This window comes from Melanerpes formicivorus, unplaced genomic scaffold (assembly GCF_026170545.1).
Source record: "Melanerpes formicivorus ecotype bairdi unplaced genomic scaffold, bMelFor1.0.p_v2 SCAF_1, whole genome shotgun sequence".
In the NCBI taxonomy this organism is placed as follows: Eukaryota; Metazoa; Chordata; class Aves; order Piciformes; family Picidae; genus Melanerpes; species Melanerpes formicivorus.
In genome coordinates this window covers 39,450,959-39,470,264 of record NW_027142353.1, presented here as the reverse complement: position 1 = coordinate 39,470,264, position 19,306 = coordinate 39,450,959, and the positions used below count along the sequence as shown (strand labels likewise).

The 19,306-nt window shown below is 40.6% G+C and overlaps 1 protein-coding gene and 1 long non-coding RNA gene across 4 annotated transcripts in view; both read left to right on the top strand.

Moving 5' to 3' along the window:
• Positions 1-19,306, top strand: part of GABRB3 (gamma-aminobutyric acid type A receptor subunit beta3) — a 251,832-nt gene that overhangs the window by 78,979 nt on the left and 153,547 nt on the right. Inside the window, exons 1-3 of one of the 3 annotated variants that reach the window (XM_068140564.1) lie at positions 5,297-5,370; positions 6,095-6,186; positions 6,363-6,430. In XM_068140564.1, coding sequence (XP_067996665.1) covers positions 6,114-6,186; positions 6,363-6,430 — 141 coding nt within the window. In that variant the 5' untranslated portion in view covers positions 5,297-5,370; positions 6,095-6,113. Of the gene's footprint in view, positions 1-5,296; positions 5,371-5,744; positions 5,937-6,094; positions 6,187-6,362; positions 6,431-19,306 lie in introns of those variants that run through there. The other 2 variants (XM_068140553.1, XM_068140542.1) reach the window with 2 other exon arrangements.
• LOC137442238 (uncharacterized) lies at positions 11,076-13,021 on the top strand. Its single transcript, XR_010987615.1, has 2 exons — positions 11,076-11,346; positions 12,370-13,021. It is a non-coding gene; the product is annotated as an uncharacterized lncRNA (long non-coding RNA).

The window sequence follows — 19,306 nt, the reverse complement described above, 5'->3', positions numbered from 1 at the left end:
CACAAGTTCTATTTAAAAAGTTGTTGATAAATGCAAAAATGTGAACAAATGTCCTTCTATTTTTATCTAACCTTAAAGAAAAATGGCAACAGCTGCATATTAATTTTTTAATAATAAAGTCATAAAGGGATTTACATGAAAATACTCAAGTAGAAAGGTTTAACAAAGAAGTCCTGTGTAAAATAGCTCTTCTTCAATTCCACTTACAGTGAAAAAAAGTTGTAACTCACTTTTTTGTCTAGAGAGACCGTGTTTTCATCAGGACAGACACTTAAAGAATAGTACTTCTAAAGCACCACAGGCTTCTCTAATGTATTTGTGTTATTTTAGTGCATGATCATTAATCTTTATGATGAAAAAATGTGAGTTATAAAAGAGCCTTGGTTATTTCTTCCTCTGCCAAAGTGTCAATGGATCTTTATTTTGATGTGTCTGACTCATTACGTGCATAATCCGGAGGTTTTGCTGCATAAGGAATGGAATATTGCAAGACTACTTTTTTAAATTCATTCAGATAATGACAATTTTTATTCTGTTTTCATGAATATGAAGGAAAATAACGACCTGAAAAGTAAACATTTCAGAACAATTTAGTTCAATCCTTTTTTCAAAGCAAATTTGTCCCTATTACTCATATTAATACCTTATTTGTTATGTGGCCCATGGAAACATTCAGATCTCCCCTCCACCAGAACTGTTGACATAACAACATTAATATTTCTGTATAATTAAATGAAAACCAGCAAATTATGCAACCAAAGCTAATAGATTCATGCAATGCTGTTTTCAATCTGCCTGAGAGAAATGGGGACAATGAGTATAAACTCTTTGTTTATTATAAGCCTAGTGTAAACTGCTGTGTATTACTCAATGTCTGCAAATACTACACATGCTTTTTGATAAACATATGTAGATTAATATAATGTTTTCCTCACATATATGTCCAACAACCACTGCTCGTTACCTGAACACAGGCAAAACTCAGCATATGAATCTGTCAAAATGCAGAGTATTCCCTAAGTCCTGATGCCATGTTGTCTACTGCCCAACATTCTGCTGTCACTCTACAGCTCTGCTTCTGCTGAGATGTTGTAAGGCAGCAAATAAGAAAGGCAAGCTTTCTGAAAGAAATATGGGGGTTCTGTTAAGTATTTAGAAAAAAATGTTTCTGAACTTTTGTTTCCATAAAGTAAAAAAGAAGTCAGGCTTAGGTTACCAAAAAAAAACAAAAACAAACCCAAAAAGAAAGAAAAAAAAAAGTTGAGAATTGTAGACTTCTTCCCAGCCAGTTTTATTAATTACATCTTCTCAGCAGGTTAAACCAGCAGGCTATTAAAATTGCTGCAAGGTAGAATAGGTAAGCAACAGCATGGGTCTCAGCCTAGTAAGATTAATGTCCTATGTTCCTCAGAACACACTACTTCAGCTGCAGCAGCAATTCTTCCCACTTTTTTTTTAGTTTCTGTCTTTTTTCTATATCTCTGAACCCTCTGTGATTGCAGTTTACTTCAGGATAAGACTGGCTCTTTGTCAAAATCAGTTAAATGGCAGGCAAGCCAGAGAAGAAAATGAAAATGTTCTGATAAGTGAGTCTGACCTCAGTGTGTAAGTTGGGTTATGTTCATTTTGTCAGGTAAACCCTCACAACCACTTCACAGTGCAAGAGCTTAGTGATGTATTGCATGGTGTGATCAAGTACTTCTGATTCTCAAGCCAATCTTTCTCCTACAGTCTGTTGACTGATAGTGGTAGTACTGCAAATGCATCAGTTGTAAGCAGACCACTCCTCTTCTCTAGCCTTCCTGTCATTGCCTCCTCTGCTGTATCTCCATTAGTACAGACAATGATAAAGAAAACTGGAACTTGATCCAAAATGTTGAGTGGCTTCTCATTTCACTCCCACTGCCTTCAATGATTTCTGTCCTTTAACAAAAGCTCAGTGTGCTCTGTTCCTGCTCTTTCTGAAAGGAGATGATGGATGCATCTACATAGCATTTTAGTGCAGATCAGAACTGTGCTTGTGAGGTGAACCATTTGATCATTCCCACTTACTGTGCTTTCGTCCACATCTCAGAGCAGTCTCAGAGTACATGAATGTGATTCCTTTCATAAGAAACCATAAGAAAACGCACCCCAGCAGCACACTGAATGTGGTCTAAGTGCTAATGAGCAGTTATGTCTATGGGACCAGCTAAGGACTTCACCAAAGGGGAAAAAATATACAAAATGTGTATGGCATGGACATCAGATACTCAGCAACAGCAGTTTTGCTTTATAGACCAGCCTTAGTGCTTGCTAACTTAGGCATAGCCAATGAATACATTGTAACTGCACTTACACCAAGGACTTCTTTCATGTGTAGGTGTGGTAGGCATATTCTTCCACATTCTTCCAAGGATTTTCCTCATTCACACAAAATGCTTGCCTTTGCAGTTGACATCCATTTCTTAAGTGGCCTTTAACAATACTGACAATGCTAAGGGGGAAAAAATAGCGCTCTGCTTACCTCGTTGAACAAAATTTGATTAGGAGCATAAATCTTTACTGTCCAGTGGCCCAGCGGCTGGAAAATTTACCAAAGTAGTAGAAAGAGTGAAAATTTTTAGTTCCTGAACAACAACATTCAAACTTTCAAATAATTTTACTGGGACTGAAAGACTGTACACTAGAAAATGAGTGAGAATGAGAATGAGTAATGGTGAAGCACCCAAGGGGAGCAGAGAATCTGTCTGCATTCCTTACACAACTGAGCACTGATTTATTATCCTGTAATTGATACATGAATTACTGATTATTTATGAAATAACAGTATTTCATAGATAAGAGCCAAATCACTAGGCCACAGAGTCATGTTAACTCTTTCTCTCTGTCTCCTACTTAGCTATTTGCCTGAAAGTGGAACATTGCAAACAACAGAAATGAACATCTTACCCTGAGATCCTATAGTCTGGGCTGATCTCAGGACATAAATCCTTGGGGTTTTCTTGGATGGAGAAATTTGCAGGTTCTGACTGGGTGCTCTGCCTTAGTCCCTAGACTCCTTCCTGCCACTGTTTCCAGAAGAAAAGTCAGGGTGGTGAATTTTGGCACAAGACAAGGAATCTGTTTCAGTGCCCATTTTTTTTTCCCTATTAGCCACATTACATACCAGAAATATCCACTTGCATTATTTACCTAAATACTCTCCAATGTGCAGGTCTTTGTTGGGTCTTACCTTCATAACATTGCAACAGAAACTTTGTTCTGGGTCTTTCCTGTGGACAAAACCCAAAGTGCCACTCTCCCTGTAAAGGCCATATCACTGAGATGTCAAGATGATTTTTACCTAAATTAATTCAATGTCCCAAGGAACAGATGATCCACAATCCATTAGGTAATTCCTTGTCCCATTAGCTCCAACCTGGATTATCTTTGAACTACCCACAGGTGAGTGAAACCATTGCTCTGAAAGATCAAGACAAATGCTTAAAAGAGGCTACAAAATATGACAGACTCTACAGCACTGTTGATTGATTCCTATCTCAGATGCATTTCCAAAGTACCAGGATAGCATGCTAATTAGCAGCATTCTCTAAATTATTTAATTTCTGTTGCAAAACTGACAATCTATTTAAGAAATGTGGTAAGTGCTTAAATGTGCTTTTAAACCATGTTAAATTCTTTGTAAGAAACATTTTCTTCAGTGTTAATACTTTCTTTCAGCACCTAGGGGGGGAGAATGGATTTGGTACCCTTCACTAAATTCACCTTTTTCTGAATGCTGAACTAGTCTTCAATACCTGTTATCCATAGCATTAAACAAAACAAACAAACAGATAATAATCAGGATCTAGCACCTTCAAATAATTTTTTTTTCTTTCAGCCCTTGAGTCATGTATACTTCATATCACAATTCTCAAACTTTCATCATAAGCCTTATTAGTTCTTAAATGAAATCTAAGATTTTTTACTTTATAATAATAGTAATTACAGCACTGTTAGACAATCCCAATATTGCAAGGCTTACAATTTTATCAAAAGATTTGGCAACACTCAGTTTCTCTGCATTTTTCCTCATTGTCTATAGGGTTTTATAATGGTTTTAAACTGAACCTGCTCCTTCTTTTATTTGGAGCTTTATTATTAACTCTAACAGCAACAAGTTCAGGACTTATGCCATGGATTGCACTTGTCTTCCTTTTTGAGAATTTTTAAAGCAGAAATGAGAAGCATCCATGCTTTCTCACCTGTACTCACAACATTCTTCAAGTGTCCCTCCTTTTCCTAGCAGTTTCCCTAAGGGAAGAGGATATGTAGAAAGAAAAACAAGCATTAAGAGAAAAAGTGAGAAAAAAATACATTGCTGTACTCCCTTGATCAGTTAAATAATGTGCTCTGTCATGGACTGGAAGTCACCAGTTATAGCATAACCAGAATCAGAAGCTGGCTCAGGGCATGTTGAAGTATCCCTGCCCATGTCAGGAGGGGTTGGATCTAGGTAGTCTTTAAAGTCCCTTTCAATCCAAACCATTCTATGATTCTGTATTTACACTGTTGATAGAGCATGCTGAAGAGGTCTGGCATTGGAGAAGTAGCTGGCTCTTGGACCAAAGGCAATACAGCCAAGTCAGCATGCTTCTGTTTCCACGCCAATTAGTCCTGCTGGAAGGACTAATTAACCTGGAAAGAGGTTAACAATAGAAACAAGTGTGCTGTCTGCACCCCGGTCAGCGTTTTATGAAGTAAGAGCACCCAGAAGCTCGCAGTCAACGCAACAGGGAGCTAACAGCTCTCATCGTACATCCCTTTGGCACTTACAGCAGTTTCTTTTCATTACCACCCCGCGTAAGAAGCTGGGCTACACACGCTGTGAAGCTAGTGGGGGCTTTGCCAGGCAAAACATAATGGTCCGGGTTTGCATTGATGGTGTCCTCATAGGCACGGCTAAAGGGAGTCCGAGGTCCCGTTCCTGTACCAGCACACCTCACTCCTGCCCGTGGCAGACACCCCCTCCGGCTCCCTGCCAGTCAAGGCAGGAGCTCCCAGCCCAGCTCTCAGACCTGCCCCAGCGACCTGCCCCCGGCCACCGCTCCCAAGACGCGTCGAGGGGCAGGTGGGTGCAGTCACCCCCTACGGAGCAGGGCGAGGGTCAGCGGAGGAAGTCTTGCCCCGTTGCAGAGGCCAGACCCACGCTCCGCTCCGTCCGGCGGGCAGTCCCCTCTCACGCGGTTTCGGAGTGTGTGTGGGGGGTTGGGGCTTGGGGAGGGTGGGGGGAGGGAAATCCCGGAGGGATGTTCTGGTTCCGATGCCCTCATCCAACTCCGGATATCCCTTCACGCTCCCGAAGAGAAGAAGCTGGCGATGGGGGGGGGAGCCCGCGAGGGCTGTGAGGTGCCGCAGGACAGGCGTCGCGGCTGCCGGGGCGGGCGTGCCCCGAGGCGGCGCCCGGGGTGCCACCGCCCCTCGCTGCCGGTCCCGGAGAGCCCCGCTGCCCACGGCGCCCCTCCTTGGGCTCTCCGCCGGGAGGGACGGCGGCGCCCTCCCCTCCCGGCTGGCGGGAAGGCGGCAGGGCGTGAGGCGGCGTGCGGGGACGGCGGGTGGGGGGAAGGCAGGCGGCCGGGCTCCGGCGGAGGACGGCTTCCTCCGGGGCTCGGCGGCGTCCGGCCGCGGGGTGGGCACAGCCGCCTGCGCGATCGGCTCCCGCGGGCCGGGCAGCAGTGTTGGGGCAGTGGGTGGGGGAAATTTTTTTTGCGGGGAGGGCGAGATTAGGGGGAGAACAGGGACTGTCGCCTCCGCCTCTTCCTCAGCGGCAGCGGGGGCAGCCGGATCGCGGCGGCGGCGGCTGGCTGCTGCGCGGAGGGAGCGTGGAGAGGAGGGATGTGGGGCTTTGGGGGAGGCAAGATCTTCGGGATCTTCTCCGCTCCCGTCCTGGTGGCCGTGGTCTGCTGCGCCCAGAGGTAGGAGCCAGCGTGCCCCGGCGGCGGCGCGGGATGCATTTCGCCCGGGGAACAAGCTGATGCACTCCCCCCCTACCTCCCCGCTCCTGCCGTCGCCTCTGGCCCCCCGTCATCTGCCTTCTCCGCCTGACACCTGCTCATCTCTTTCGCCCTCACAGTGTGAACGATCCCGGGAACATGTCCTTCGTGAAAGAAACTGTGGATAAATTGTTGAAGGGCTACGACATCCGTCTCCGGCCGGATTTCGGAGGTGAGTCGCCCTGCCCGGGCTCTCCGCCCCGAGCGCCCCCACCCCCTTCGCTTTCCGCTCTCCCCGGGGCTGCCGCTGCTCCTGCACAGCGGAGCCGGCTCTGCGCCCTCGCCGCCGCGGCTCCTCTCGCTGCCAGGTCGCGGAGCGTGGCGGGTAATGGTCTCATCTGCCCGCAGGTCCGCCCGTCTGCGTGGGGATGAATATCGACATTGCCAGCATCGACATGGTTTCCGAAGTCAACATGGTGAGTAGCTGGGGGGACCAGCCCGCTGCTACCCGGCGGGTCCCGGCCGCCCGTTCTCCGTCTCTCCTTTCTCACGAAGCCTCCGTTGCCTTGGCGGGCAGTGGCGGAGCTGCGCCCCACTCCGCGTGAAAACTTTTATTTCCCTGGGGACGCGCTTTCCCCATTTCCCTCTCTGTGCCGCACTTGTACGGGACCCAGCCGAGCCGGTGCTGCACGGCCGCCTGACCCTCGCCTCTGTCACGGGCCGGAGTCCGTTTGGGCTTCGCCGGGCCACGGGCACCTGCCGCGGCCTCGCAGGCAGTGGCATGCGGCGCGGGTCATGTTGGCGGCGGCGGTCGACCAGGTTCTCAGGTCTGGTGGCGGTGGGCCTTGCGCGATTAATATTGAATATCAGGAGCAGTCGCGATTGCATCTGGGCTTGGGAGGAATTGTAATTTTGCTTCGCAAAGTGGTAGCGTTCGTGGCTGTCAGGTTCACTGAGGAGAAGGGAGGTGTTTAGTGTGTTTCTGCGGTTCTGTCCTTCGATCTGCATAGTTTGGTGATTGGGGGTTAAAGGCTAGAATTGCTGTTTCTTGCCTTAATGCAAAATCTGAGGTGGATTTTTCATGTTCCTGAGCAAATTACTCCTTCTCTTTGTTTCTCAGATTCTATTCTTCCATTTACATAGCTGAGGTAAAAAGACCAATCTGGTCTGCAATGCTGTAGTTACATTTACGGCATTAAAAATATTTGGAAGCTGAGCTCTGTTTTAGTTAATATGACACTAACACCAAAATGTTTTTCCTTTAATGTACTGGTGCAGTGTTAGAAGCTGGCATATCTGGGCTTTACACATTATCTGTGTATTTTCATTAAAGCTGCACCTTCTTTCACCCACTTTACCCAAAATTCTGAGATAGAAACTTTTGCTTTACTTCCCATCTTTTTTAAAAATGTTGTTAACAGAGATAAAGTTAACTGTTTGCAGTTAAAAGTGACACCAGTGTCTGCCTTTCAAACTCATTCAAGGGGGGACAAATGATAGTTCTTATTTAAAAGACTTTATTTTAGGCTTTCTGGAAGTTTAAGCAGCTGCAGAGACACTTCATATATTCCACAGGCTTTTCTGTATCTGTGGGATTGCTTCATAAAAACATGGAGCTGAGTCTGAGTAATTGAAAAGTCTGACTTCACTATCCCCACTGCCACCTTCCCCACCTTTGTCTATGCTCTAGACTTAGGGAAGCATTACTTTACACATTAAATTAATATGTAATACTTTCTGTATGTGAAGTACCACATAGGCAATAAATATCAGAGGAATACAGACTGAAATGGGAAAGAATATGAGGGGATGTATGCTGCTTTTTTTATCTTCCCTCCCAGAACCCTCTCCCCAACAGCTGTGGAAAGCATGTTAGGTTTAAATAACAACTTGTCCAACTTATTGCAGCAGTGGTAGAAGGAAAAGCAAGTAATTACACAGCTTGTTATGCTGCTAGACTGAGTAATTAGATTTTGAATGATACAGGAGCTTCTCAAGAGGATGGGTACCATCCCTTTCTCCTGGACAGTGAGCCAGAATACCACTTAAGTTGCTAGCTGCCCCCAAGTCACTGCCTGCTGTTTCCCATTAGTTGCCAGACCTGTAAACAAGTGAAGAGCTTTTGCCCATGCACCCTCACAAGGAAATGCAAAGTCTGAAAAATACCAATATAAATCTTGCAACAGAAATGAATACATGTTTCTGAAGGATGTTGCTAAAGTACAGTAGTTGATAAAACTGTGTTAATTTACTCTGGGAAAAATGAGCAGAAGTGGGTTCTGGTTGGTGAACACCTTACTACAACCAGAGTTTCAGCTGAACTTGTGTCTTCCTCTGAAGTTACCTTTGACTGGGCATGGCTGTATTAAAGTACTTCCTGAGTTGATTGTTTCCACCTATTTTAGGTAACTTTACACTGATCTGCAAAGATTCTTAAGTAAATATCAAGAAACAGTGAATAAGGATGAACTGAAGGAGCTTTACAAGGTTACTGAAGTATATGTTCTAAGACAGAAATTTGGGGGGCAGAAGTGTTACAGTTTTAAGACTTGAGGCATAGCTGTTGAACTTCATGCTGATTACCAACTAAAGTTTTAATCTTTGACATATTCTTTCATTTAATTCTGAGCAGATACTCTGAGCATTGACCTTTAGCCTCATTAACTACTGAAATGTCTTACAAGAATCTCTCTCTATGAACTATAGTAGTATGGGCATTCATTCCTTTGATTAAAATCTAGACTTTGGTGCAACCTTTTTTAAATTAGCTTGTTAAAATTCATCTCCCTATTAACAATAAAATAACTAGAGAATTAATGTTATTCAGTTTTATGAATATAAATAAGAAGTTATTACAGTAAATTGTACTGTCTTCTAGGCAGCCTGTAATGTTGCTTTCAGTGATATGACAATCCTTGGTAACAAAAATTGCAGGTGGTATCATATTCTATTCTTAATCAAGTTGTAGGCTTGTAAACAATGTATTCCCCTATGAATCTTCAGGTACTAGTTATTAATTTGGCTTTCCAGCATTTACATTTTTTTTGTGAGTATTTTTAGTCTTTCTGTTGAAGGCAATTACAAATTCTTTGCTTTTCATACTTGCAGACTACCTGTAGCTATTTTTTAGAAAATGTTTATTGAATAGTAATGTGCATCTTTCTGGAATTACATTAAATAATATTTTTCTTTGGATGCTGAAATACTAAGCTAGATCAGGAGGACTGAGGCACGTATCAGGACTGCACAGCATCAAGTGTTTTACTGTAAAGTTTTAAATAAGAAGGTTCTATTTGATCTCATATCATCCTGAAGATATTGAATAGTGTTATTGCAATTGTTACTCTATTCTACTATTTATGTCATAGAGAAAATAAGAATAATATGCTTTGATATTTGTAGTTTGAGTTATGTATATGGTGGCAAGAATTAAGTTGCAGGTTAAGAAGTGCATTGTTCAAGGAAGGGCTGCAGTCTGTTAACGTTCTGCATACACACACACACACACACACACATATATATATATATATCATTATATGTGCTTTACTTCTCTGCTTTGCCTGTGCATGCTTTCCCATTATTATTTGCCTGTAATTGAATACTTAACCAGTCACGTTTTTGTGCATGCCTCCAATAATGGCATTTAAAACTGCCATAGATGCCTCTAAGTTGTACTGTAATGTAGTTCTCCAAACAAAATACTAACCAATGATAACAGACATAATACTGATAAAATACTGTGTCATCTTACAAATAAAGAGCATGGAAGATTACCATTGTCAGATTTCAATAATTTAACTTGATAATTTGATCTTTTACATTATCTGTGTTCATGGTGTCCTGTATTTTCTGTGTTTTAGAAGTATGCTTTGCTTAGGTGATGTGAATTGAAGCAGAAATAGTTCTTATACTTTCTACTAGTCTGTCAGGCTGTTTCCAGCCAGGCAGCATCCCCAGTTTGTTGTTTTTTAATACTCTGATTCTTGTTCAACATTTGGTCTGCGAACCAAATGTGATAGTTGCTGGTGTACAATTTTCAAGCACCCAAACACTCCAGTAGCTTCTTATCCTTTGGAAGTTAAATAATCAATATGTTGAGTCTCCCAATAACCCCCTGTTTAAACTCATCATTATGGCTAGAAGACTAAGGTTCTTGTACTTTCATTTTACCCTTATTTGAGGATGTGCTTTATTGTTTATGAGAGGTACAGCTATAAAGTGGATAGAGAAAACAAGGAGGTCAGTGATAAGAAGAATCACTCTCCTTAGAGATGATGTTCTGCAGAGAATAGTATGATCTCCTGTAAGAAGGGAAAGTTGCACTATTGCTCTCTGAAGTGCTGTCTGCATTCTGTTTGTGTGTAGAGAGGACTTCAGAGCTGTTCATCCAGGGTTTCTCAAAGGCTCTAATTTTGATAAAATTAAACCAGCAAAACCCAGGAGGCATCATTGGCTATCGAGTTATCCTGCTGTTCTGAGAATACTGTACTCAGAAAATTAGTTTGACATTAACACCAACCATAAAACTTGTGAGTTGTTGTTTCTGAAAAAGATGTACTCTATTCTATGCTAACACTGTAATCTTTTATTTTTACATATGTTTCATTATAAGACTGAGTACACATATGGACTTCGTTTGGTACCTGCTGATTTTTGAAGCACTTTTGACATCTTCCTGACATAGTGTGTTTTAATCGCTGTTCTATGGTCAAATAAAGTTCTCACATACTGAGGGCAAATATTGTCTTCTTCCTTACACAGTGATGCATCAATAATTATTTTTATGTGAATTATTTCATACTTCACCTGAAGTACTGAAGGTTCTGAACCTTCACTACTTCTGTCAATAAGATTTGTGACATCTTACTCATCTTACTTTAGATGTCTAAAAAATGGGATGGATTCAATTTGGTACTTGTACAATTAGATGTTTAAATGAGAGCTGTAATGCTAAGCTCTACCACTACAGTTAACAGAGATCTAGAACAGAATGTGGCTGCTGAGGCAAAATTGTTTCTGTCTTTGCTGTTTTAAGGTGCCATAGTTATCCTCCAATTTCCGGTCCAGGTTTATGCAGGTCTCTTTCAAGTCATCTGCCATGTCTGTGTGCTCTGTGTACATGTGTTAGAAATGTACCAGCTTTTGAAGTTTGAACAATCGAGTCTTACTGTTGTCAATACAGGTGATGGAGTCCAGAGAGCTATTTATCTTAAAATAAAGAAGGCACTTATATAATTCTTCTTAGATACTTTAGGTGCCTCAAAGTGTCCTGTTTGGACTCCAGCTGCCTCTCCAGAAGGGTGGGGGCTACCGTAGATCCTGTGCTGTAGCTGGCATCCCTGGGCAGGTATAATCCAGGGCATCGAAAATGGCATCAAAGACCCTTCCTTAGGTAAGCAAATTGTTCAGTAATAGTCCAGCCAGTGCTCATCCACCAGGCTCCTCTTGAATCAGAAGCAGACAGGCAGTATTTTGTTCTGGGTATCTTAGACATCTGTTTTTGTCATTGTGGTTGTTTTGGTTTGGTTTGGAGTTTGGGTTTTTTTTGTTTTGTTAGATGGGAAGGATTTGTCTTTCTGGGAGGTGCCATCTTTCTGAACAGCTATGGAGAGAGGCAAGGCAGCGTGGTTAGTATTCAGGTGGCTCCAGTTAGGTGCAATGAAATGTAATGTATGTTTCCTCTTGTAATGTGGCTTATATTTCCTGCCATAAACATCTACTTTCTAAATACTTTGCAAACAAAATCTTGAAGTTACCTCATGCAGGAAATCATAACCAAGTTGTGACATATTTTGCTTTGAAGATTCAGATGGAGAAATTGAATGAGTTGTACTAATAGAGTGATTGCATAATCATTTTTATTGCAAACACAAGTTTTGTCTCTAGAAGAATATTCATGTGTGCAGTGACATGGTTACAAATTACAGTATAAAAGAGAAAATAGAACTATATGCTGTTTTTTGGTTTTGTCTATTTTATAATTTAATGTATAGGGAGACCAGTAGATCATACGAAATAGATACAACAAATAGACTACATAAATGATTTTGTCTCTCTCTGTATATGTACATATGTATTTGATAGATAATATGGGGGGGGGGGGGAGAAAGGAGAATAAGAAAAAAATAGTGACCAAACAGGGAAGCCTCTCCTGAGGACGCCATAGCCCTGTGTAGAGGGCTGTCACTGTGTTGATGAGGAGCCATCAGTCATCTGTCAGGAGACTGCAGCAATGGATACTGCTTCTGGAGGCCATTTTAGGAGGTTACCTATAGTCTAGCTGCTGGCTGCAAGAACAGCATTCATTCTTCTAATCCTATATGTTGGGTCCATCTGTTTTTCTTCCTTAGGACAATACCTGTTAACTCCACCAGCCTGTCTCACTATGTCTCTCCACTCTTTTCATGTTTTGTAGTTCCTGTTGACGGAGAAGTAGCAGGTGGAGCGGTTTGAGAATGAATCCTGTTTAGCCAGGGATATTGATGACAAGCTTCTGCTTATCTGCAGAGGAGAGTGGCTGCTGTTAATGGGAAGAAATACCTGCTTATGCAGAGACAAGGAGGTAGTTAACATTGCTGCTAGGTTTTTAAACACCAGCTCCAGCTGCCAACATTGAATCATCCAGACTTAGATGATAAAATAAATGCAATCTATGATGACATCAATCTGGAGTAATTGCAAACATTTCAAGGGACAAAAAGGGAATTTGAAATGATGCTTACAAATTAAAGGAATGACCTTAAATAAAGAAGGGTGTAGGAGAAGGCTGTTTTCGGATAGCTTTGGAAGGCTATGGGGAAGATTTGCGTTTGCTTGAATTAGAGAAGGCTATGTTTAGTCTTTGACTCAGAAAAGAATGTAAACATCGTGTAACTGAAGGAGAGAAATTAGGTAGAATTTGGTTGGATGTGTTAAAATATTGTTTTGTTATTTTGTTATTTTTACCTATTGTATGCCTTAGTTACATGCATGCCAGTAGAAAATAACCAATTGAGATGTGATACGTGTGCCTTCTGATAGACTATATAACTTTGATGTATAACATAATAAACGTCTTTGCCTGCTTACATCTTGTCCTGGAAGCTATGCTCAGGGTGATTTGAACATCTATATGACAATAAAGGGACAAACACAAAGTGCTACTTTTTGTAAGGAAGGAATATGCCAGTATTTAGAATGATAGAATCAGCTAAGTAGTGGTGCAGAAAGAAAGGATGTGAACATTTTATGGCACTAGAGTTCAAAGAAAGTGAAGAACGTAATCCCAGTAACAAGTGTGATATGATTGAAAAAAAAAGACTCATATTACTCTTGGATACATAAATGGAAGTGTCATTCACAAGACACAGGAGTTTCTCTCACTGTCGTTAGTGAAATCTGAGCAAGAATGATGTGTCCAGTGTTTTTGCACTGGCTTTCAGGAAGATGGAAATGAACAGGAGGTGTAAGGAAGGGAAACAAATGTTTCTAATTAAAATAATTAGAAGATAGGGCATGTGCAGCAATGTTGAAGTAAATGTGTTTGTTTAGCAGTGAAAAATGGGGTGGAGAAGAGGACATAAATTTCACAATATGTAGGAAGCTGGTGATGAGAGGAGGATGATCAGCTGCTCTGAACTAATTGAAGTAAGATCTGAAGAAAATAATTGATTGATTTCAGATTACCTAGCAACATTTGTTGTAGTATGTCCTTTGTTGCAGATTTTCAAGAAGGGCTAGAAAAATATCTCTTCCAATGATCTGGCTTTTGCATCTAAAAAGATTGGGGTAGCTGATACTCTGAAATAATTTCCAGCACTGTATTTCTGTGAATCTGCATACTGATTTAATTATATTTTCTGCCAGCGCTCCCCTGAGCTGTACACACAAATGTATCTTGTTGTGAGTTCATGTGCCCCTGCCAGTTTTGTGTGGATGCTGCAGAAGATCAAGAGTTTCCCAAAGGTCATTTGTAATATATAACACTATCGTAAGGATATACCACACCATCTGAGATGCCATTAGTTACCTATATTGCGTATGCATCTCTATTTTGTTGGATGATAGGTTGGACTCGATGATCTCGAAGGTCTTTTCCAACCTGGTCTATTCTATTCTACTCTATTCTAATCGTGGTTTTGGTATCTTTGCACAGATTGCAACAGGCGTTGTATGTATATCGCTTCAAATATAGCGGTCAGAGCAAAAAAGAAGAGATGTAAAGTACAAGGTCAGGGCTTCTGTTTATGTAACCATTAATAAATCATTACTTCTGTTGACGGCCTTTCATCATAATGAACAATTAAACTAAATTGAAGTTACAGAGAAGTAGAAATTTCACAGAAATTTAGTAGTTTCAAATCTGCTCTGTGCCTAGAAAATTTTCCCATTCCTTTGAAGACAGAAGAGAGAAAGGAAAGAGTGATATTTATAGGAAAAATACTATTTATTCATTGAGTGCTTATTCAGATAATGTAATATCTGTAGTCATACAGAATGCTTAACACTTTGATAAAGGTGCAGCAGGCAATCTCATGCTTGGCAGAATACAACACTGGAAATTTCATGACACGTCTAACTAAAGATCCCGCATCCAGGTGTCCCGACTGATAGTGGCTGGTAGTGGATGCTTTGGGAAGAATAAAATATACATGTTAATACTTCTATGGTATACTCTTACAACGTCCCATGGCTTGTGACTTGAAACGTCCTGACTCTCAAGATTCTCAGAATGAGTACTTTATGTTTAGGTGTAACCAAAGCATTGTAACCATTTAGTGATGATACACCTTCCCCCACAATTCTAATTTTAATAAAGATTTGTTTAAATAAAGAATTTAAACTTGAGTAATATTAAGTGCAATTCATCAATACTGAAGGATGATCAAAACTTTCAGTGGAAGAGACTGAGTAATATTTAGCTACCATTAGGGGTTTCAGTTTATCCAGGACAAACTTCCTTTTTCCTCCCCTATGACACACAGTCATAAAAAATACCTGGGAGAAGAATAGTTTCAAAAGGAGAGTTCATTTAATGTTTGCAACTGAATTTCACCATTCCTTATAACTACAGATATTGCAAGGAAAAAAAATCCTCAAGTCTAATCATGTTTAATTCATTATTCACTATTACAGATTTGAACCAATATTTTTTTTGGCAAAATAATTTGTGCTCTTCACAGTTAGGAGCCAGTTGCATGTTGCTGTGATAATGTAACCTGAATATGAATGTAATATTGCATACAGCAGAGAGAGAAGGTAAAACAGCTGTGCAGGGAGGTCTGCAGTTACACTGGATAATTGGCAGTTCAATAGCAGTTAATTACTTTTTTCTTTATACTAATATGAATGTTGAATTTTCATTAGTTCCTGGGTATGTCTCCATGGCACAATACAGCACTCTGCAGCGATTCCAGAGGTACCTCTAGCGTAGTTAGTACGGTTTCTGGAAGTTGTGAAGTTATGTCAATACAGAGCTCTGTACAGGATGGTTCCACCATTGGGAATTAGGTCCACAAATATGACTTGTTTTGCAAACTTTAAATAATTTGACTAGTGTATGACCAGCATCCAGACAGTGGTGATCATCAGAACTCCCTTTAACAGAGAAAATAATTTCCGTAAGACCATATTTCTTGTTCTAAAACATGTATTTAAGGCAATAAAGAGTGACTGTCCCTCCAAAAGTGCCTGTCTAGAAGTATTAACAGGTAATAGGACAGAGAAAACAATGAGAGGAGTTGACTGTCCTAGGATAGATGCTCAGTTTTTAGTTAATGTTGGGAGGAATTCCACCTATTGTTCCTCTTTTACCTGCCTGAATGTAATTAAAAGAATATGCTAAACTAGTACACAGTTGATCTTTAGCAGCACTAAGTACTACTACCCAGCAGGTTCATGCATTCTGGACACAGTTTGAACTGTGAAGGGTAAATGAACACAGGATGGAGGATACAACGTTTAAAAGCAGGCTTTAATCCATATGATTAAAAATAGCTCACCCCTTACTCTTCTAATTGAGATGTAAGTTAGCTCCACTGTCGTACTCTGTTGGTCTCTTAAGCCTAAAGTTACTTGAAAGGAAGAGCTTCATTCTGTTGAGTGGCCATTTCTTAAGCATGTGATATTTCAATATCTCCCATTCAGGTAGTTACTTAACCATCATAGGCTTAGCATGTGAGTTCATTGCTTTGTTACAAGGTCAAATGTTGACATATAATCCCATTCACAGGCTACACAAGCAGGGCCCTCCAGTCTTTGGGACTCAGCTGGTGCAAAATTAGAGGGGTTCCCCTTTCAGGAGCCGAGCTTAGCTATTCAGGGAAGCTGAGTCTCTCTTACATTTTTCAGTGGGGAAATAAATCTGGAAGAGTAAGAAAAAATCGGCCAGGCTTGGAATGCTAAAATTAAACTTGTGGAAACCATTTTTTCTGCTTAATCAAAAGTTATTTTGTCAATACTTAACTGTTTTTCATGGTGGTTTCTGATGTTACTGTGCCTTTTTAAGTGCACCGAAATGTTGAAATTGGAAATAATAAGCAATACAGAAATGTGTTTAAATTCTGAACTTTAGAATACACCAACTCAAGATGGAGTAATGCAGTAAGTCTTCTTGCTCTTTAGAGGCAGAGAACATGAACTTGGGACATTTTTTGTAATACAACATAATGATAGTCTGTGTCTTTCTGCACTAGCAGTGATTTGCCTTAGCCTCTGACCTCCTAGGCTATTCATATAACGACATTTGGGCTTTCTGAGAGTTTTCCAATCATGTAAAATAGACCTTCTATTCAGGTGACAAAACATCTCCCAAACCAACTGGAATTTTGCATAGAAAAATGTTACCAGGACTTGTAGAATAGATATGGATCTTCTAGATTTAAGAGTTGTGATGCTCCCAATAATCTGAAGAATGTCAATACTTCTGTGCCTGAAGATGGTACCTGAGCTCAGGCATGCACTCATGTTAATTGTTAGAATGGATTTGACCCAGCATTTTCCTAGGTGATGCTTGGGTACTTGCTTGGGTACTTGGGTTAGCATATGTGAAGTCCATTCCCAGTAGGCAACTTGCACGCAGGTACTTTTGCTGTGAAATAAGTAAGCTCATCCAGATAGAAATAAGCCATGTTACGGCATGCCTTGCTGTGTCACTTGTCCTATGGATCACAGAGCTGTTCAGCCCACTGTATGCTAGGCTAGATACACCCAAAAAGTGCTCTTCATTTCATCCATGTGAAGTTCTGTAGTCACCGTTTTCAGTGGGAGAGCTGTGACACTCCAGAGGGTGACGCATCCCATTTGACTGACAGTGTTTGCATGAGAAGATAGCTCATTGTACAGAGCTTGTTTCTCTCCATTTCCCATACAGGCAGCATGGCTTGGGTCAAATGCCTTTTTTTTAGGCTTCTGTCAGTAGGTGAGGTGAATGCCACTTGCATGTCCTGTTGCTTCTGCCCTGCTGTTTAAGCTCTTTGCTTCTCTGAGAATGTTTATAGTGGCAAGTCTTTGGACAAATATTTTCTGCACATCAGGAAATTGCTGTTGCAAACTTGTTTCTCAGAAACAAGCTCTGTTTCTTGATCTTGCTTGCCTTCATGCTCATTGGTAGGGACTTCTCACACAGAAAGCTTCATGTCGAGCATGCTTCTGCACAGAGCAGAAAGCTCTGATAAATGGGTGATAGCTACCAACATAGAGGAGAAGGAACTTGAAGTGGCATCTAAGCCAGCTACGCTGAGCAGTTAATGTGCACTGAAATTCAGATGGAGATATTTACCTCAGCTTAGGTAGATAATGGTCTCTGTAAAAGATGAAATGTGAAGATAAGTAGTTACCAGTGCCTGTGTGTTTTCGTGATGAACAAGAAGTGATTAAGAGAAGGAAAATGAAATACTAATTTCCTTTTAATTAAAAAAAAAAAAAGTTGTTTACTTTGTTTCTTCCATTTTGCTTCTCCAGAAAAATGGATGAGCTAGCTTAGGAATAGATTAGCTATTTTAAAGATGTTGATTATCTGCCTGCAATTCTTTTTATAAATCCTCCCCCCTAAATTGACAGGAAAAAAAAAAGAAAAAAGATGGGCAGTGAATTAGAAAATGCATTTATGATAGTTGATCAGCTTATCTTTCCAGTAGGGCCACTTTAATCGCAGGCTCATACATTATTAACCCGATGGGAAAGTACTGCATCAAGGTTGATACTGTATGTCCTTCCCAGCATACCCATTTATGTGGTGTGAGATGCCTTTTGAATTAGATGCTGATGCTGTAATTTGGAAAGGGAAACCAAAATTTTGAATGAAGTAATCTTGTTATCCATTACTGAAATATTGCTTTATATTAAAAAACAAAACAAACAAACAAACTGAAAAAAAAAGCAAGCTTCTGAAGAAGATTCCTTTTGCTTAGCTTTCCTAAAGAAGTAATCTAGCTCTAGCACTCAGGATGTTACCCCTTCCCTTCATTAGTTACATCTAAAATGATCTCATTTATAATATTGCCTTATATTCCTCTAATTTACCCATAGAGACACATGTATAATGTCATTTAGTAACCTGCTGGCACAAAGGCTTCTATATATGCAAAGCGGTTTAACTGAAAAAGGAATTATTCCACTCAGCTGTATCTATTAATTTGGCTGCTGGTGCTCATTAAACAGCTGTCTTTAAGACAGAAGTCATAGTAGTTTGTTACTACTTTTCCCTAAAAGTAGTCTGTGAATGATTTTTTTTTTTTTTAATGAGCTCAGAAAAGTGACCAAATCTCAAGAGACTTTTGTATGAATCTTCTGCAATTTTCCTCTTTCCTCTTGACTTCTGATTATTCATGTATATTGTGCTCTAAAGCAGGAGGTTACGTTCCTGTCTTTGCTATTTTTCTAGTCTTTTTTCTACAGCATCCAGTCTACCCAAAATAACTCCAACCCAGACCTGTTGTGGGAAAACCAGATCTACACTGTCCCAAAACCACTGCCAAATTAAATTAAATGCAAATGTAAATTGCTATTTTCTGTCACACAATTAGCAAGTCCTTCCAAGCTTGAATGTAGCTGATGCTTGCCACTGCATAGCATGATAATTAATGAGTTCTAAAATTCTTTGCAGCATTATATGCTGTTTGATTATAACATTTACAGAGCAATATTGACTGTCATCCACAATGTACTGTGTGTGGCATTGTGGAATGCTGTATGTCTCTTTATACATTAATATGTTATTGTGACCTCCTTCATGATAATAAAACTAAAGCACACATGAAATACAGTGTTATGATGAATCTATATTTCATGGCAGGTCTCTTCTGAGGAATTCTATTAAAACAGCAGTAATGCAGTAACAATGCTGAAGATTCAGAAGGTGGATTTAGTTAATT